The following is a 21,343-nucleotide window of genomic DNA, read 5'->3' on the forward strand; positions in this document are numbered from 1 at the left end:
GGCAAGCCTAAAGTTTGGCTAATGTCTCTAACAGTTTTATTCTTGTTTCTCAGTCTCATAATGGCTTTAACTTTCATTGGCACAACTTTGGTCCTCGTGTTGATAAACAGCAAAAGTTTCCAGAGGTGATGGAAAAACTGGAGGAAAAACTGGGTGCTGAGAGCTCTCTAAAACCTGCATTAAGGGGGCAATTAAACACACCTGAGCAATTATAAACACCTGTGAAGCCATGTGTCCGAAACATTATGGTGCCCAGAAATGTGGGGGACTATGTATAAACACAGCTGTAATTTCTACATGCTGAAACAAATTTATAAAAATGGCCTTTATTAAAATCTGACAATGTGCTCTTTAACCACATGTGTTTTTTTCTATTACAAATCTTAAATAGTGGAGTACAGAAGCAAATAAATGATGCGTCTTTGTCCCAAAGATTATGGAGGACACTACTCCAGCGTTTTGTGTCTATCTTCGGTTTAAACTAACATCTGCAGTTCCTTCCTACACTGATAAATACCTTTATCAGTTCCAATTGCCCACTCTCTTAACATTACAACCACTAAACTAATGTATTTTATTGTGAAGCCATTTTATGTCATAAGAACATAAATAGAAACTGGAGAACATGCTCTGTCCCATTTGCTTACTGTACCGTTTTGATACGATCATGGCTGATATTTCACCGTCGCTCTTCTGTATTATTTAAATCCTTTAATATTCCAAATTATTAATTTCTCAAATATATTCAGCAATCCAGCCTCCACGGATTTACTATTCTGTGTGAATAAATCTCAGCCATCCTGAATTATCAGCCCCTCAGTTTGATTGCAACCCATTCCAGCCAGAGGAAGCATCAAGAAATGAGAACATTTTAAATGTTTCATTGAAAGTACCTCTCATTTTGCATGCAGAAGAGCATCAGCACATCCTGCATTATCCTCCTTTTAGGAAGAAAAAAAAACACGCCCCAGGAATCAATCTGCGCTGTCTCTACCGCTAGACCCTTCCTTAGACTGGGATAGCCAACATGGATGAAATAAGCAGACGTGATCTTACAGAGCTGGATATGATTGAAGTTTTAATCACCGGGTGGCAAGGTGGAGCAGCGGTAGAGTTGTTGCTTTGCAGCCAGAGACCCGGGTTCGATTCTGACTGGTTGCTTGCTTGTCTGCAGAGTTTGTACGTGGGCGTGAGTTTTCTCCGAGATCCTCGGTTTCCTCCCACACCCCGTGCAGATTTGCAGGTTAATTGGCTTGGTATGTGTCAATTGTCCATAGTGTGTGTAAGATAGTGTCAATGTCCCGGGGATCGCTGGACTCGCGGTGGGCCGATGGGCCTGTTACCGCTCTGTATCTCTAAACTAAAGTGAAACTTCCACGTCCTATTCCAACAATGGCAGTATTATTTGCCTTTCTAACTCCTTCCTGAACCAGCTTGTTAACTTTTAGTGATTCCTGTATGGGTTGTTATCTCCCATCTCCAAAGCCGCCATGAGATTCCAGTCATGGGAGTTTTATGTTTTTAAGCCTATTAATTTCTCAAATAGAATTTTAAGTAACATGCGAATTTATTTCTGCTCTTTCACTCTCACAGCACGGACACACTGAGTTCTCTGCTATTTCGGGGAGGTTTTTTGTGTCTTCTATGCTTAGATTTCTGGATTTATTTTGGCAGTAAAGCGATTGTTTGACATTAAAGGGGCAATATTTGCTCCTTTTCTATTGCCTCCTCCAAAACCGATTCTACTTCAAAGCCAAGATGATTCCTTCAGACTGCCCTCATGCCACCCTTTATCAGAATATCAGCTACCTTTCTCGTACCTACAACCCCTGCCCCCTTTACAAGTACCTTATTTGTCACTTGCTTGTTTCCAAAACATCAGGCACCTGGAAATATTTCAGCGTGGTCATCATCATGTCGCTGTTGTCCATTTAGATCAAACCAGGATATTTTGCCACTTTTTAAAGCATTTTTATGCATTCTTTGTGCATTGGAATAGACCCGTTGCCTTCTATGCCTGCAGCCCTGCCTCAACGCCCCTTCCCCGCGTCGCTGACTTTATACATTTTTCTATTTCCCTCTGAAACCTCAAAACAAAACGTTTACGGTAAAGTAAAGTGAAGTCGCTTGGAACGCAGGTAAAGCGGTCACTGTGGCGCAGCGGTAGAGTTGCTCCATTACAGCGCTGGAGACCCGGGTTCGATCCCGACTACAGGGTCTGTCCGTACGGAGTTTGTACGTTCTCCCCGTGACCTGCGTGGGTTTTCTCCGAGATCTTCCGTTTCATCCCACACTCTAAAGACGTGTCTTGACATACAATCACCATCACTAGTCCTCGCATACGTTAGGAGGTTAATTGACTTGGTGAATGTTAAAAAAAATGTCCCTAGTGTGTATAGGACAGTGTTAATGTAGGGGGGTCGCTGTCTCTAAACTAAACGGGAAAAGTGTCAGGAATAACTGACAGGACTCAGAGCAAATGGCTGTGAATCAAGGTGTTGCCCGAGAAAAGGTCAACAATAGAATTAGGTTCAAACTATGTCGGTACACGGAAGCGAAACGACGAGATGGGGAATAATACAGTGATGGTTTTTTTAAATGATGCCCAATTTAAAAAAGTGAACTCGTGAGAACAGCAGCCAGTGGGGAGCAGGTCGGGCAGCACCTGGGGAGCGAAGAGGGGGACGCTGTGTCGCACACATGGAGAACAGCGCGAATGGGGCTCACACGGGACAGGTGGTGGTGGTGAGACCACGTTGGGGGGGGGGAGGGAGTGTGTGGGTGTGTGTGTGTGTGAGTGAGTGAGTGTCTGTCACTGGCAGGGAGCTGGGGACTGTCTGGACCTGAGTGGGGCGAGGCTGCCCTCCGTGCTGCAGGCTCACGGCCATCGCTTCCTGTTTATGAGGGACTAAGTGTGAATGGAGATGAGTTTGGCCGTCGGCGGGCGTGTTGTGTGTTCTGCATCCCTGCTGTGTGTCCGGGGACGTGGTCTCGCTGCCACACTGTCTGTCTGATCCGTTGCGTTGGTGACAGAGCCAGCGGCGGGTAGCGGATTTGCACCTGATTTTGAAGCAAGACGTTAATCTGGAACAACCTATTGGTGCAGGGGCAGCGGCGAGCCCTGGACAGTGGGAGTGAGTGAGGGAGGGAGTGAGGGTGTGTGGGAGGGAGGGAGTGAGTGTGGGAGGGAGGGAGGGAGGGAGGGAGTGTGGGAGGGAGCCGCATGACATCAAGGCGCTGGTGTAAATAACACTGCTCTGCACACGGAGAGCGGGTGAACAGACTGCTCACTCCCTCCCTCTCTCACCCCCTCCCTCCCTGCCGCTCTCTCTCTCACCCCCTCCCTCTCTCACCCCCACCCTCCCTCTCTCACCCCCTCCCTCCCTCTCTCAACCCCCTCCCTCCCTCTCTCAACCCCCACCCTCCCTCTCTCACCCCTCCCTCCCTCTCTCACCCCCCCCTCCCTCCCTCTCTCACCCCCCTCCCTCTCTCACCCCCCTCCCTCTCACCCCCACCCTCCCTCTCTCACCCCCACCCTCCCTCTCTCACCCCCACCCTCCCTCTCTCACCCCCTCCCTCTCTCACCCCCCTCCCTCTCTCACCTCCTCCCTCTCTCACCCCCCCTCCCTCTCTCTCTCACCCCCTCCCTCCCTCTCTCTCTCACCCCCTCCCTCCCTCCCTCTCTCTCTCTCACCCCCTCCCCGCCTCCCTCTCACCACCCCCACCCTCCCTCTCTCACCCCCCTCCCTCTCTCACCCCTCCCTCTCTCCCCCCTCCCTCTCTCACCCTCCCTCTCTCACCCCTCCCTCTCTCTCACCCCTCCCTCTCTCTCACCCCTCCCTCCCTCTCACCCCCTCCCTCTCTCTCACCCCTCCCTCCCTCTCTCACCCTCTCCCTGCCGCTGTGAGGGATGGACGCCGACGAGCCTGAGCCGGAGCCCGGCCAGATGGGGGTCGAGGATGGGCAGATAGTGGAGTGCGCTGAGGGGATGGGGGAGAGGAGAGTGCCCGTGTCCGGGGACAGCTCGCAGCCGCCGGGGGACTCGCCAGCCGACCTCCCCCCTCAGGGCGACCAAGTGGCGGACGGCGGCTTCGGCTGGGTGGTGGTGTTCGCCGTCACCTGGTGCAATGGGTCCATCTTCGGCATCCAGAACTCCTTCGGCATCCTCTTCCTCATGCTGCTGAGCGAGCAGGCGGACCAGAACGACCCGAGCCTTCGCTTTAAGACTGGTGAGTGCGAACTGTCCGGCATTCACCCTCCCCAGTGTGTGAGTGGACCCTGCCCCGCCAGAGTGTGAGTGGACCCTGCCCCGCCAGAGATAGCCACACACAGCCAGCCATTACTACTGCAACTGCGAGTTAAAATACACACGAAATGCTGGAGTAACTCACAGGGAGGGACAGGCAGCATCTCTGGATGGAAGCAATAAGTGCCGATTCGGGTCGAGACCCTTCTTCAAACTGCGAGTCAGGGGAGAGGGAGAGGGAGACACAGAGATATGGACAGTGATGTAGAGAGACGTAGAACAAATGAATGAAAGATGTGCAAAAAAGTAACGACGAGACTGTGGGCGAGGTGAAAGCTAAGAGTTAAAGTGTTTGGAATTGATGCATTTATTTTGCTCAAATGAGTGAGTTGTTACAAGTTTGCCCAAGGTGAAATAAAAGTAGTAAATACTGGGAGCATCTAGGCAGGTGGGGTCGTATCCAGAAGAGTGGGCTCCCTGGTTGATATTTTCAACCTTTTCCACCTTTTCTCTACATGCCACCCCAGGCATGGATGGGCACGGAATTTAAACAGTTGCCAACTCCAGCCACTAGGTCTGGCGAGGAGATGGGGTGAGTAAATTGAGGCAGGTGTGAAATGTAACATTCGCCAGGTGATGGTAAGAAGCCTTAAGATGCAGCTTAATGTGACGGTATTCCCTCGGCACGTAACAGTTCTCCACAACTCCAACTTAAGCGCAAACTGCAGAGTAAAGCACCTGGTCACAGCATTCACTAGGTGACCCGAAACATCACCCATTCCTTTTTTCCTTCTCTCCAGAGATTACTCCAGCTGTAAACCAGCATCTGCTGTTCCTTCCTACACAGCACTCACTTGTCGGTTGTCGGCGGATGCCTCGGTCATCTTAAGATATAACCAGCTTCTAGTTCAAAGTCCGAAGAAGGGCCTCGATCCGAAACGTCACCCATTCCTCCCACAGAGACGCTGCCTGTCCCGCTGAGTTACTCCAGCGTTTTGCGTCTATCTTCTTTTCTAACATATTTGTAAATTCCGACCACATTTTCTTACAACACAGAAGCAGGCGATCTGGCTTCAAAAGTCAGTGGCAGTCTTCAGAGCAGTCCCGTCAATCCTATTACCCACCCACATCCCTGTAACCTACTCTGTCTTAAATGCCCACTTCATTGCCCTGATTCTCCTGCCATCCACCCACACTGGGGATAATTTAAGGTATCCTATACATCTACCAGCTTGATCTACCCATGATCAAGGACTGAAACATGGCACATGGTGGTGTCTATGCATTTTGATGCCGATTTCAGTCAGTTTGTAACAACTAACAATTAATGTAAATTTTGACTTGAAGGTCAGAGCAGAGAAACAGGCAATTTTCCATATTTGGGGGCTGTGAAACAATTGCTAATAATCCCATGGATTGAAGTTGAGCACAGCCAGTTATACAAATGAAGAAAGCTTGTTGCGATTCAGATTGATTCAACTTGCCATCTACTGTACATGAAAGAGATTAAGAAAATCCTCTCCTTTTCACTCTAATCATGTGGTTAGAGTTACCAGAAACATTTTGAAGCACTCCCTTGTTGTTACTTTTTAGAACTGTTTCCAACTCTGCTAGAATTCTCACTCCTTCTCACTGTGCTTTCAAGGAATAATGGAAAATAGCGTTCTCACATACAGACTCGTAGAGCTTTTGAATAAGTTGTCCAAAGGCAACGTACTCAAGTGAAATTTCCTTCACTTATATTGAAAAATGTTGCCGTTCTTTGCAATGTAAAAAGCACATGAATGGAACATAATTGTTTGTATTATTTGTGTCCTTCACCTGAAACAGGCTTACTCTTTAATAAAGTTAAAGTGCTGCTGTGGAACTTCAAAACATTTGGCAATGACAGTATGGGACAGGCATTACATGTAACCTTCTAAATATTTTGTGCTTTAATCTGTGAAACAAGTCACTGAGTCACTAGAAACGAATCACTGCTCAGTGTGGGCTCTTATTTTGCTGGCATAGCTTTGATCATTTTGTTAGAACACAGTATGTTGATTATTACATATTAATCAAAATCATCATTGATGAAACATAAGAATGATCCCGGGAATGAGTGGGTTAACGTATGATGAGCGTTTGATGGCACTGGGCCTGTACTCGCTGAAGTTTATACCAATGAGTGGGGGACCTCATTGAAACGTACCGAATAGTGAAAGGCCTGGATAGAGTGAATGTGGAGAGGATGTTTCCACTAGTGGGAGAGTCTAGAACCAGAGGCCATAGTCTCAGAATGAAAGGATGTGCGTTTAGAAAGGAGATGAGGAATTTATTTACCCAGAGGGTGGTGAATCTGTTGGATTTATGGCCAGAGACAGCTGTGGAGGCCAAGTCAATGGATATTTTTAAAGCGGAGATTGACAGATTCTTGTTTAGTACGGGTGTCAGAGGTTATGGGGCAAAGGCAGGTGAATGGGGTTGAGAGGGAAAGATAGATCAGTCATGATTGAATGGTGGAGTAGACTTGATGGGCCGAATGGGCTTATTCTACTCCTGGAACATGAACTTTTCATTCACGTTCCATTTTTTCTTTCTCTGATTTGTCAACTGTTAACATCCATGCTATCCTAACTCTTTTGTAGTCAGACTTTACACTAATCCTTTTAATATTTCCTCTCTTCCAGCCTTTGCTGCTTACATTGAGCCAAGTCTGTATTGAGTGACTAAGACCTAGATATCTGTCAGAATTAATTTTGGGTTATTAATCAATTTTTTGGGAGATTTCAAGAAGATTCTTTTGAACAGGACTATGATTCCATCCCTGTAAAAGCTGGCATTTTTGGACTGGTCTTTTAGAACTCCAGGTACTTCTCCCAATCTGATGGCTCTGTGTGATCTTGAACGGTGAAATAATGCTGAATGGTGCAAATAAACAATCCACAACTCGAATATCAGAAAAATCTGCAAATGCTGAAGATCTAAAATAAAATCAGAAAATCCTGGAAACACACAGGTCAGGCAATATCGGTGGAAAGAGAAACGGAGACACCATTTCTTGTTCTAGACCCTTCATTGCAACTGAGTTAAAGGTGAGGAGAGACACAAAAAGCTAGAGTAACTCAGCAGGTCAGGCAACATCTCTGGAGTAAAGGAATAGGTGATGATTCGGGTCGAAACCCTTCTTCAGTCATGTTAAAATGGTTCATTTCAATCACATAGTAAATGCTTAGTTCACTTGTTCTGTATCTTGCCCAGCACATATAGAAATTAATAATGGCACAGAAAGGCTATTTTTATTTCAATCTACAAGGTAATTGATAACCATCTCGTTAAGGCTTCAGATTTTGATCACTAGAGGTCTTACCTCTTAAGGAATAAGTTGTCCTCAGGAAACATTGGGTGGGGTTATTCTTCTGGTATTTTTGGCATCTTTTATCATGTGATAAGGTTCAGAGAAATGAGGAAGGAGAGTAAAGAAATGGAAAAGACCGTGATAAATCAGCTACAATAGTCACAATAAGCTGGAGTAACTCAGCGGGTCATGCAGCATCTCTGGAGAAAAGGAATAGGTGACGTTTCGGGTCGAGACCCTTCTTCAGACTCAGAGTCACGGGAAAGAGAAATGAGAGGTATAGACGGTGATATAGAGGGATATAGAATAAATGAATGAAAGATAAGCAAAAGAGTCACAATGATAAAGGGAATAGGCCATTCTTAGCTGTGGACTACATGAAAACAAGTTACAATGAGACTCAACAAGGCGACTTTGAAGTACAACCACTTGAGTGGGGGAGGGGTGGAGAGAGAGGAGATGCAAGGGTTACTTGAAGTTAGAGAAATCAATACTCAGACCACTGGGTTGTAAGCTGCCCAAGCGAAATATTTGCATTTGGCCTCAGCTGGCAGAACTTGTTAAATGATAAAAGGTGAAAAGAATAGCAATGGAATAGATAAAGAAAAGGATTAGTCTAGAGATGTAATAGTGGGATATCTTTAACACTGAAGTAGTCACTATGATACTCAGGTCCCTGTGCTCACATGGTCATTCAGGCATTTTGGAAGTACTCCATTTTCTCCTCACATACTTGGGTAAGGTTCTGTGAAATGCCCCTCTCCCAGGATCTGCTTGACCTGCTGGCAGTTTCCAGCAGTTAGATGCAAAAAGCCAGAGTAACTCAGCGGGTCATTCAGCATCTCTGGAGAAAAGGAACAGGTGATGTTTCAGGTCGAGATCCTTCTTCAAAGGCTGACCCGAAACGTCACCTATTTCTTTTCTCCAGAAATGTGGTCTGACCCGCTGAGTTACTCCAGCTTTTTGAGTCTATCTTCGGTTTAAAGAAGCACCCACAGCATCTACATGTTTCCTGTTTATATTTCAGATTTCCCGTATTTTGCGTTTTTAAATGTAGTTCCACAATATTTCCTCCGATGGGTAGAAGATCAGTTGATTTTCAAATAAAATCCCTTCCGTTAACCCTCTAACAATGGACCCGTAAAGGAGATTGATTCTCGAGCTGTTGGTACCACTAAAAGTACAGTTGAAGTGGGCACTCTTCAAATCCTGAAAATGAAATGATTTGCTACCAAGCACTTCAGTAATGATATGTTACAGTAAAACATTTAAATTTAAATTGAGGCAACTGTAATCCAAATAGAAATGAACTGCCTTGTATCTTGCACTGGAAATAATTTATTCTTAAATCCTTTGAAGGCAAGCCAAAGCACGAGTGTAAAATCAACCACATTTGGAGCAAGCACTTTGCATCCCTTGAGAAATGCATTTGTCCGCTTAGTCTAATTTTGTTGACATGAGATTTTGAAATAGTAATGACAGAGATACTTTGAAATGTTAATATAATAATTCACAAAGGGAATTTTCTACGAATTATAAATTCATATATATATATATATTCATATATAAATATATATATATATTCAAGATAAATTCATAGTACATTGAATATAGAACAGTACAGACTTTAGGAGAGCTCCCCCTCCCCTCCCCCCCACTCCCCATCAACAGCACCACAGTCATTTAAGTTCCTTGGAACCATCATCTCCAGGGACCTTAAATGGGGGGCCACCATCGACTCCACAGTCAAAAAGGCCCAACAGAGGATGTACTTCATGCGGCAACTGAAGAAACACAATCTGCCACAGGCAATGATGGTCCAGTTTTGTACTGCCATCATAGAGTCTGTCCTCACCTTCTCCATCATGGTCTGGTTTGGCTCAGCCTCCAAGCACGACATTCGGAGGCTGCAACGGATCGTTCGATCAGCTGAGAAGGTTGTTGGCTGCAACCTTTCCACCCATTGACGAACTGTACACTGCAAGGGCCAGGAAGCGAGCGGGCAAGATCATCTCTGACCCCTCTCACCCTGGCCACAAACTCTTTGAAGCACTTCCCTCTGGAAGGCGACTCCGGACTGTCAAAGCAGCCACAGCCAGACATAAAAACAGCTTTTTTCCCCACGAGCAGCAGCTCTACTCAACAACCAAAAGTCTGTAGCCTTCTTTTGCTCAGGTATTTTATTTCATTCTTCACATGTGTAAACTATAATGTTTTATTCTTAACTGTTTACTCTATGTCGTGTTATTACTTGCGAGCAAAGCACCAAGACAATTATTTTCCTTGTATGTATACATACTTGGCTAATAACATTTATTCAATCCAATTCAATAGAGGATTAGGCCTTTTGGTCCATGCTGTCTGTGCCAACCATGATGCTAACTGAAATGACCCCATCTGCCTGCGCATGGTCTACATGCCACCATTCCCTGCTGGTTCATATGCCTATCTAAATGCCTCTTAAACATCACTATTGTATTTGCTTCGGTTTGTGTTCTGTTGTGCTGCTGCAAGTAAGAATTTGGTTGTTCTATCTGGGACATATGACAATAACGGTGGCGGCACAGTGGCGCAGCGGAGAGTTGCTGCCTTACAGCGAATGCAGCACCGGAGACTCAGGTTCGATCCTGACTACGGGCGCTGTCTGTATGGAGTTTGTACGTTCTCCCCATGACCTGCGTGGATTTTCTCTGAGATCTTCGGTTTCCTCCCACACTCCAAAGACGTACAGGTATGTAGGTTAATTGACTGGGTAAATGTAAAAATTGTCCCTAGTGTGTGTACGATAGTGTTAATGTGCGGGGATCGCTGGGCGGCGCGGACTCGGTGGGCCAAAGGGCCTGTTTCCGCGCTGTATCTCTAAATAAATCTAAAAAAAACTCTCTTGACTACTCCCCCCACCTCACCAAACTCCAGCTGTGGGTCGCAGGCACACCCTCCTTTCTGTGTGTCTGTAAAAATAAAACCATCTTGCCCTGCACATCACTTTTAAACTTTCCCACTCTCCTCTTTAACCTACGCCCTCCAGTAATTTGTCATTTTCACCTTGAGGCCAAAGATTATTGACGATCTACACTAAACACTAGGTTAATTCCCGGAATGACGGGACTGTCGTATGTTGAAAGGCTGGAGCAATTAGGCTTGTATACACTGGAATTTAGAAGGATGAGGGGGGATCTTATTGAAACATATAAGATAATTAGGGGATTGGACACATTAGAGGCAGGAAACATGTTCCCAATGTTGGGGGAGTTCAGAACAAGGGGCCACAGTTTAAGAATAAGGGGTAGGCCATTTAGAACGGAGATGAGGAAGAACTTTTTCAGTCAGAGAGTGGCGAAGGTGTGGAATTCTCTGCCTCAGAAGGCAGTGGAGGCCAGTTCGTTGGATGCTTTCAAGAGAGAGCTGGATAGAGCTCTCAAGGATAGTGGAGTGAGGGGGTATGGGGAGAAGGCAGGAACGGGGTACTGATTGAGAGTGATCAGCCATGATCGCATTGAATGGCGGTGCTGGCTCGAAGGGCTGAATGGCCTACTCTTGCACCTATTGTCTATTGTCTATAAACCTGCTCTCATAATTTTATAACTTTCTGTCAGGTTTCCCCTCAGCCTCCGATGCGCCAGAGAAAACAATCCAAGTTTGTCCACCATCTCCTCTTAGAGTCATCGTCACACAGCAGGGACACAGATCCTTTAGCCCTACTTGCCCATGCTGGCCAAGATGCTCCTTCTAAGCAAGCCCAATTTGCAATTTAAATTAGAGCCGTCTAGTCCATCGTCATGTGCGCCAAGGTACAGTAGAAAGCTATGGAGCAAGAACTTTGCATCCGTTGAGGAGAGTATTTGCCTGCTTAGTCTAATTTTGTTGCATTTTGTTTCAAAATTCAATGCCTGACCCATATCCCCCAATTTATGCATCAGCCTCCAAAGTGCCATCCTGTCGAATGTCTTTTGGAAATCTAAAAACATTACATCTACATCAGGTTTCTCCGTCATCTTTCCTTGTCACATTTTCAAAGATTTGCAGCACATTTGTCAAAGATTATTTACTATTCATAAAACCATGTTGACTTGCTTTGATTATATTTAGCTTCCCTAAATTAATTGTTCTTTAAATGTTACTTAGTGACCCTAGCATTTTGCCAACAATAGAAGCCAAACCAGCATTGTTGTTTGTACACAAAAACGTTTAAAAAACATATATGTCGCGTGCCAGCGCATATCGCCACAAGAAAACATGGTGTGTTAAACTAGCCCGCTTACCGTTCCCAGCCTTGTGCCGTCCTCTGATATTCTGCAGATTGACACAAAATGCTGGAGTAATTCAGCGGGACAGACAGCATCTCTGGAGAGAAGGAATGGGTGACGTTTCAGGTTGAGACCCTTCCTTCACCCATTCCATTTCTCCAGAGATGCTGCCTGTCCCGCTGAGTTACTCCAGCATTTTGTGTCTATTTTCAGTGTAAACCAGCATCTGGAGTTCCCTCCTATAAATTCAAATATTCTGACATCCTCCCTCAATTTGGCGTGCTCTATTTTGACCAAAGTTTCATCCTTTAAATGCTTTGGGTGCCATCCATTGTGTCCTGGCAACTTTTCAACTTTTAGCTATTCGTTTCTCTGATACCTTATTCCTTATGATTAGGCTTGGAAATTCTTCCCCGTTATTTAAAATCAGTTCATCTGCTAGCTTAGGAATATTTACAATGTCTTCCACAATGACGACTAAGGAACACTTGATTTAATTTATTGTTTTCTGTTATTAGGAATTGGGGCCAAGAACTCATTACCTGGGCTAATCCATTAGTTCCATCCTTCGAGCTTATAAAGGACCATTTTAGGATTAACGAGGCTATCCCCCTCCTATCCTTTCTGGTCTGTTATTTAGGAAGATTCATTGGAATTTAGAAGGATGAGAGGGGATCTTATAGAAATGTATAAAATTATAAAAGGACTAGACAAGCTAGATGCAGGAAAAATGTTCCCAATGTTGGGGGAGTCCAGAACCAGGGGCCACAGTCTAAGAATAAAGGGGAGGCCATTTAAAACTGAGGTGAGAAAAAACTTTTTCACCCAGAGAGTTGTGAATTTGTGGAATTCTCTGCCACAGAAGGCAGTGGAGGCCAATTCACTGGATGAATTTAAAAGAGAGTTAGATAGGCTGGTTCGTGTGATGGACTGAGCTGCAACCAAAACTCTGCAATTTCTTATGGTCTTTGACAAAGCTAATGGCAAACCAAGCCGTGATATAAGCTGATAGGACGCCTTTTATGGTGCATCTGCAGAAGTTGGTAAGAATCATTGGAGACATGGTAAAAACTCCCTTTGTCTTCTGAGGAAATAGTGGCATAGGCATCCTTTCTTGGCCATTAATATTGTAGCAGCAAGATTGGGTGATAAAATGGGCATTGGCTTTCAACATGCATGCACGCCCTGCTCTCACCCAGCCTGTCACATCTCCAACAATCTCTAACGTTGTTTCCTTATTCCTTCCCAGCTCAACGTAGATTTGGCTCGAAGGGCCAAATGGCCTCCTTTTGCACGTATTTTCTATATTTCCATTCAAAGCTCAATTGCAAATGAAATGATGCAACATCTTATACTTGTGTAACACATCTAATTGCATCAAATGTCCTGAGGCATGTCATGGGATTGTGGATAAACAAAATCTGACAGATATCAAAGGAAGGGAATATTAGGGCAAATGATCAAAAGCACTGTCAAAGAGATCGTTTTCTGTAAGTCTAAGAGGAGGGAAAAGGGAAATGGGTTATTTTGAAAGGAAAATTCAGAGTAACTAAAACCACAATGTTTATATGTTAGTGCAAAAGTCAAACGAGGTAGTAAGGTTTGTTTCTTCAAATGTAAGTTCTGCATATGAATATTTATTGTGTGCAGGTTAGCCAGCTGGACAGTTGCGAGGCTAAAGGTTTTTCTAATGATAGACACAAAATGCTGGAGTAACTCAGCGGGTCAGACAGCTTCTCCGGAGAGAAGGAATAGGTGAAGTTTCAGGTCGAGCTGAAACGTCACCTATTCCTTTTGTCCAGAGATGCTGTCTGTCCCGCTGAGTTACTCCAGCTTTTTGTGTCTATCTTCGGTTTAAACCAGCATCTGCAGTTCCTTCCTACCCATAAAAGTTTTGCTAACTCTTTTGAGTCTTTGACTCTGTTAAACAAAAACAAAAAACATTGTAGGAATATGAACCAATTCAGATGTTTCGTAATTAGTTGAAAATCCTGACCTCCTCATGTCTGGCATAATTCAGAGCAGAAGCAGTGGTTCAAAACTATGAGGTGCTTTCTCCCATTCTGCAGAGGACATCTGCCTGTAAGGTGCACAGATGTCACCAGCTCTGGGTTGGAAGGAGCTGTGCACCCGGGTTTGATCCCGACTACTGGTGCCATCTGTATGGAGTTTGTACGTTCTCCCCGTGACCTGCATTGGTTTTCTCCAAGATCTTCGGCTTCCTCCTACACTCCAAAGACGTACAGGTTTGTAGGTTAAGTGGCTTGGTATAAAATGTAAATTGTCCCTAGTGGGTATAGGACAGTGTTAAAGTGCGGGGATCGCTGGTCGACGCGGACCCGGTGGGCCGAAGGGCCTGTTTCCGCGCTATATCTCTAAACTAAACTAATAAACTAAAAGTTGATTAATAAGGCCACCACTTAGTAGCAGCCACACAGCCACTGGAAGTGAGGTTCTTGCATTACTTAGTTACAGCTGTAGATGCAGCAGATGACAGAGATCTGTGAGAACCAGTAGACAGAAGAATTGCTCCAAGGACACCTGGGCAAATGTGCCTTCCTGTTGCGAATCCTTCACTCTCTCCTCCCCCTCCCACACTGTACCTCTAGGGAAACACACACATGCACTGATATACATGCAACTGGGATCAATTAAGGGATTCATCAACTACGGATGAATATCCAATCTTCCAATCTACCTCGTTATCACCCTTGCACTTTTTTAATATGTACTTTCTGTGTATTCTATTCTGCACTCTGTTTCCTTTCTCTTTTTCACTATAGTTGTGAACATTTAAAACACTACATTTAAAAGGACTGGACAAGCTGGATGCAGGAAAAATGTTCCCAATGTTGGAGTCCAGAACCAGAGGCCACAGTCTAAGAACAAAAGGGAGGCCATTTAAAACTGAGATGAGAAAAAAACTTTTTCACCCAGAGAGTTGTGAATTTATGGAATTCTCTGCCACTGAAGGTAGTGGAGGCCAATTCACTGGATGAATTTAAAAGATAGTTAGATAGAGCTCTAGGGGCTAGCGGAATCAAGGGATATGGGGAGACGGCAGGCATGGGTTACTGATTGTGGATGATCAGCCATGATCACGATGAATGGTGGTGCTGGCTTGAAGGATCAAATGGCCTCCTCCTGCACCTATTTTCTGTGTATATGTCTATGTCTAACTCATGAATAGTATGATTGTGCTCATGTATGTATAATTTGCCTGGTTAGGATGCAAAAGGAAGCATTTCACAATATCTCGATGCACATGATAATATTAAACCAATTCCAATACCAACTGTGTAGGAAGGAACTGCAGATGCTGGTTTAAACCGAAGATGGACACAAGATGCTGGAGTAACTCAGCGGGACAGGCAGCACCTCTGGAGGGAATGGGTGTCGTTTCCGGTCGAGACCCTTCTTCAGAATTCAGTCTGTCCACCAATACCAACTGTTTTGTACAAAATTGGGTTAGACTTTCAATATGTGCCTTACCTCTCCTGCCAGGCACCACCAATTGAAATCACTGTAGAAATTAATGATAAAACCAGAAAAGGTTGGAAAAACATAGCAGTTCAGGCAGTATCTGTGGATAGAGAAAGTTGTTAATGTCAGTTTGGACCAAATCTCTTCAACCTGAAATGCTAACTACTCTTCCCTTTTTAAAGATGCTGCCTGATCTGCTGAGTATTTCTGACATTTTCTGTTTTTATTTCAGATTTCCGGCATCTGCTGTTTTATTTTATTTTCATGGAAATTACCAACTATTTATGACAAGAAGAAATCGGCCACCGGTTAACCCATAGATGTTTTAGTTTAGAGATACAGTGTGGAAACAGGCCCTTTGGCTATCCGACACACACTAAGGACATTTTTATTACATTGATACCAAGCCAATTAACCTACAAACCTGTACATCTTTGGAGTGTGGGTGTAAACCTAAGAGCCTGGAGAAAACCCACGCAGGTCACGGGGAGAACATACAAACTCCACAGAGACAGCACCCGTATCAGGATTGGACCCGGGTCGCTGGCATTGAGGCAGCAACTCTACCACTGCCCAGCCATAGCACTGGCATCAAATGAAGGTTGCATGCTGACTGTCATCGTAGTTTCTCAATTGTACATGCTTCTCGCCAACATTCAGAGCATATGCATTAATATCATCCCTGATCTGGTATTTTGCAAAACTGTGCACATGTGTGTGTGCCATATACACATCCTGGACCTTGCTGCACCCAGTCCATGTAACTATCTGGTTGCATTTCATTCTGCGTTGTTATCACAATTGATTGCCCATTGGAGGTGAATCAAGGAATAGAAGACATAGGTTGAAGGTGAAGGGGAAAGATTTAATAGGAATCTGAGAGGTAACTTTTTCACACAAAGGATGATGGGTGTATGGAACAAGCTGCCAGAGGAGTGGCCACGGTGGCGCAGCGGTAGAGTTGCTACCTTACAACGCTTGCAGCGCTGAAGACCCGGGTTCGATCCTGCCTACTGTTTGTACGTTCTCCCTGTGACTGCATGGGTTTTCTCCAAGATTTTCGGTTTCCTCCCACACTCCAAAGACGTGAAAGTATGTTGGTTAATTGGCTTGGTGAATGTGTAAATTGGCCCTACTGTGTGCTGGATAATGTTAATGTGCGGGGATCACAGGTCGGTGCGGACTCAGTGGGCCTATTTCCGCGCTGCATCTCTAAACTAAAAACTAAACTAAAGGAGGTAGTGGAGGCAGGGACTATCCCAATGTTTAAGAAACTGTTAGACAAGTACATGGATAGGACAGGTTTGGAGGGATATGGAACAAACGGGCAGGTGGGATTAGTGTAGCTTGGACATGTTGGCCAGTGTGGGCGAGTTGGGCTGAAGGGCCAGTTTCCACGCTGTAGCACCCTATGACTTTATGCTGTTCCATTGTACAACATTTTGCTTTAAGATTGATGGGCATTTTGGTCCTTGTAAAAACTCACTGATTTGAAAGGAATGTGAAGCTAACATTATTATTAATTCAAGAATGATCTCGCAAATGTCCTGTAGGATCACAGTGTTCTTGTGCATAAATCACAAAAGGTTAGCAGTCAAGTGAAGTAAATAGATAAACAGACACATTGACCGTTATTACAAGGGTGTTGATGTTTAGACAAAGGGAAGTATTGCATGGTGTTAATGAGACTACACTTGGAGTACTGTCCAGTTTTGGTCTCTTTATATAAGAAATGGTATAACAGCATTGGAGACAGTCCAAAAGAGATTCACCAGGCTACTTCTAGAATGAAAGAGTAGTTTTGTGATTAAAGAAATAGGAAGTATGCTATTTGGAGTTTAGAAGAATGAAGTGTTAACTTATTGAAAGGGGCATGACAGGGTAGATATTCAGATGTTTCCACCATAGAAACATCGAAAATAGTTGCAGGAGTAGGCCATTCGGCCCTTTCTAGCCAGCACTGCCATTCAATGTGATCAAGGCTGAACATCCACAATCAGTACCCCGTTCCTGCCTTCTCCCCATACCCCTTGATTCCGCTAGCCCTACGAGCCCAGTGGGGGAGCCATAAATGAGGAGACATAGATAAGGAGGTAGTATTTAAAACCAGGTCCATGGACATATCTTCCCATAGAGGCTGGCAAATCTTTTGAATTCTCTGCGCAGGGGGATTATGGAGGCCAGGTCATTGAGGGTATTTAAAGAGGAATTGGATATATTATTAAAAGATTAGGAATTGAGAGCATGGAGAAATGGAATAAGAGGGGAGATGAAGCCCTGGGCAGAACAGCCATGGTCATGATGAATTATGGGCAGGCAGGGAGGGTCGAGTGGTCATCTCCTATTTCTGTACCATTTTGTGATCATTTCATATGTATGTAGAATGGAGATGTTATGCAGAACTCTGACCTTTACTCACCTGCTGGATTTGCTGCTAAACCCCGTTAGGAATAGGAAGAGGAATACTTTATTGTCACATGTGACTAGGCACAGTGAGATTCTTTGCTTGCATACACAATATATACAACTAGCAGCCACCTACGGCACCCCCGAGGCCCCATCGTCACGAGGCTTCAGCGCCACTGAGGCCCCATCGTCACGAGCCTTCACCGCCACCAAGGCCGCATCATCGCGAGGCTTTACCGTCACCGAGGTTCCATCGCCACCGAGGCCCCATCATTGCGAGGCTTCACCGCCACCGAGGCCCCATCGTCACGAGGCTTCACCGTCACCGAGGCTCCACCGCTGTGAGCCTTCACCGTCACCGAGGCCCCATCGTCACGAGGCTCCACCGGCACCGAGGCTCAACGTCGCGTGCCTTCACCGCCGCCGAGGCCCATCATCGTGAACCTTCACCACCACCGAGGCTCCACCGCCACCAAGGCTCCACGTCGCGTGCCTTCACCACTACAGAGGCTCCACCACCACCACCAAGGCTCCACGTCGCGTGCCTTCACCGCCGCCGAGGCCCATCATCGCGAGCCTACACCGCCACCACCAAGGCTCCACCGCTGCGTGCCTTCACCGCTACAGAGGCTCCACCGCCGCGAGGCTTCACTGCTGTCGACGCCCCACTTCACATCTGCGTGGTGCCATTCCAGGCCTCAGCCATGGGCTCCGCCAGCTAGGCGTCGGCTGGGCCCCGACCCGGGCTTCTATGCGGTGATCCGGGAGGCAGCGAGACCGCGGCGCCTCGATAAAGGCCTCCGGCCGCGTTCCCATCCCACTGACCCCGTTACTGATACATGCTAACATCTCCAAAGCTCCAGCATGTGGAACTCTATATTGACCGTGGTTTCTGGTGCACTCTGGTCTTAAACTTTTCCGAGTCAAGCAGTTTGATTCCATTTGTGATTGTTATATGGAAAAATCATCTGAACTTTGGAACAGGTTTGAATCAGTTTACATTTATATATTTTATATTTCAAGGAGTTTTTGCTTAATTGAATCAGAGGTTAAAAGAGTTAGCGACCAATAGAAGTTGGCACGTACTGTTTTCCAATGTCTATTCTGAACAATGTAATGAGCAAAATAACGATGAGACAACAAATACAGGTCAGTTGACATAACTGTCTGGTAAAACCTGAGTAAAAGTTTAACTCTCTGTTAGACTCTGTTCCTTCCCTGGAATGGCATTGCTTAATTTGGATCAACACTCAATAGTTTACCCTTCACCAGTTTGATATTTGCACTGGGTTGCATTGGTCACGGGCAGTAACCTTTGCTTCTCTCCAGAGTCTATTTATCTCTGTCATATTGTCTCTTCTTGAATTGTTTGTGCAACTACTCAAAATTTCATCACTATTTCAAAAGATATTCAAGGAAAATATCTACACTCAAATGTCCAGTCTCTCCAACTGATCACTTAATTCCACGAATGATGTTGACAATGGTAGTAGCATAGGAACATGTGTATTCAATAGACAATATACAATAGGTGCAGGAGTAGGCCATTTGGCCCTTTGAGCCAGCACCGCCATTCAATGTGATCATGGGTGATCATCCACAATCAGTACCCTGTTCCTGCCCTCTCCCCATACCCCCTGACTCCACTATCATTAAGAGCTCTATCTAACTATCTTGAAAGCATCCAGAGAATTGGCCTCCACTGCCTTCTGAAGCAGAGAATTCCACAGATTTACAACTCTCTAAGTGAAAAAGGTTTTCCTCATCTGTTCTAAATCGCCTACCCCTTATTCTTAAACCCTGGTTCTGGACTCTCCCAACATTAGGAACATGTTTTCTGCATCTAGCGTGTCCAATCCCTTAATAATCTTATATGTTTCAATAAGATCCCCTCTCATCCTTCTAAATTCCAGTGTATACAAGCCTAGTCGCTCCAGTCTCATGAGGCATTTGATCATAAAATTTGTTCTGAACATTTCTAATCCTCTTCTAACTAAATAGTTATATTGCGATCAACTAATCCACTTGTTTTTATACTGCTTTCCTTGTGCAATAGCACAGAGAGCTTTATAAGGAGAGATTAAAAGTTATTTTGCAATTAATATGTTTCTACTTTGCAGTTTGTGCTCATTAAACTTTATTTAGAACCATCAGGCAGAAAATGAGGAATGACATTTGTCCTCTGTATGCCCTGAACATGTTTAGCAACCAGGCATGTTGACCTACTCTTTTAAAAGAAGGTTCCACTGAAGTCAGTCAAATTTCAGAACGGGATTGTAGCAAGCGCACACAACTACATCACATGTTCAGCAAATACAACTCAGGTACAAACTCTGTACAGACAGCACCCAAAGTCAGGATCCAACCCGGGTCCTTGGCGCCGTAAGACAGCACTCTACCGTGCTGACTTGATGAAAACAGAAAATACTGGAAAGACCCGGAAAATACAGGAAAGACCCGGAAAATACTGGAAAGTTTTCTCTTTACATATTCTGCCTGATCTGCAGAGTTTTTTCAACTTTTTTCCATTATTTCACATGCCCAGCATCTGCATTTTCCCTTGTTTATGTTTCCGGCCATTACAATGGGAGCTTTGAATAATTGTTTTATCCAGTTGTAAATTATCCAGTCCTAATTTGAGGAAGGACATCCTTGCTATTGAGGCAGTGCAGCATAGGTTCATGTGGTTAATCCCCGGGATGGCGGGACTGTCATATGAGGAAAGATTGGCAAGACTGGGCTCGTATTCACAGGAGTTTAGAAGGATGAGAGGGGATCTTATAGAGACGTATAAAGTTATAAAAGGACTGGACAAGCTAGATGCAGGAAAAATGTTCCCCATGTTGGGGGAGTCCAGAACCAGGAGCCACAGTCTCAGAATAAAGGGGAGGCCATTTAAAACTGAGGTGAGAAAAAACTTTTTCACCCAGAGAGTTGTGAATTTGTGGAATTCTCAGCCACAGAAGGCAGTGGAGGCCAATTCACTGGATTAATTTAAAAGAGAGTTAGATAGAGCTCTAGGGGCTAGTGGAATCAAAGGATATGGGGAGAAGGCTGGCACAGGTTACTGATTGTGAATGATCACAATGAATGGCGGTGCTGGCTCGAAGGGCCACCTATTTTCTATGTTTCGATGTTTTAAACTTTTTCAAAGAGTTGAAACAGGCCCTTTGCTTCGGCCCACCACTTCCTTGCCAAGCTTTCTGCTTACCAACCAAGCAAATTTCCAACGTACTTTAAAGACAACTTATTAAATGTAATCCAAATGTGCCGATTCATTTCATTGTTAAAAGAAGTAGCAAGTAAATTAAGTTTGTCCAATCTCAGAATTTTCTGATGAATCTGAAATATTTTGACATCTCCAATATAAAAGATCCTTTCAGAGTCAGTACATGGGCTCCAACCATTCAGATCTCTCCCGGAACCTCTGCACAAGCCCTTATTCAAACCTTTAAAATATTATACGCCTAGAAATCCGTCCTGATCATCAAACACAATGTAAGGTGGTTTCGTCATATTTTAGACACAGAATGCTAGAGTACCCCAGTGGAACAGGCAGCATCTCTGGAGAGAAGGAATGGGTGACGTTTCGGGTCGAGACCCTTCTTCAGCCTGTATGTACTC

General features: G+C 44.9%; 1 protein-coding gene across 1 annotated transcript in view; it reads left to right on the forward strand.

Annotated features, from left to right (window-relative positions):
• Positions 1–3,831: 3,831 nt before the first annotated feature.
• slc16a2 (solute carrier family 16 member 2) overlaps positions 3,832–21,343 on the forward strand; it is a 73,701-nt gene continuing 56,189 nt past the window's right edge. Inside the window, exon 1 of the mRNA XM_078412111.1 lies at positions 3,832–4,229. Coding sequence (XP_078268237.1) covers positions 3,911–4,229 — 319 coding nt within the window. The 5' untranslated portion in view covers positions 3,832–3,910. The remainder of the gene's footprint in view (positions 4,230–21,343) is intronic.

The sequence above is a fragment of the Rhinoraja longicauda genome, chromosome 15 (genome assembly GCF_053455715.1).
Source record: "Rhinoraja longicauda isolate Sanriku21f chromosome 15, sRhiLon1.1, whole genome shotgun sequence".
NCBI classification, from domain to species: Eukaryota; Metazoa; Chordata; class Chondrichthyes; order Rajiformes; family Arhynchobatidae; genus Rhinoraja; species Rhinoraja longicauda.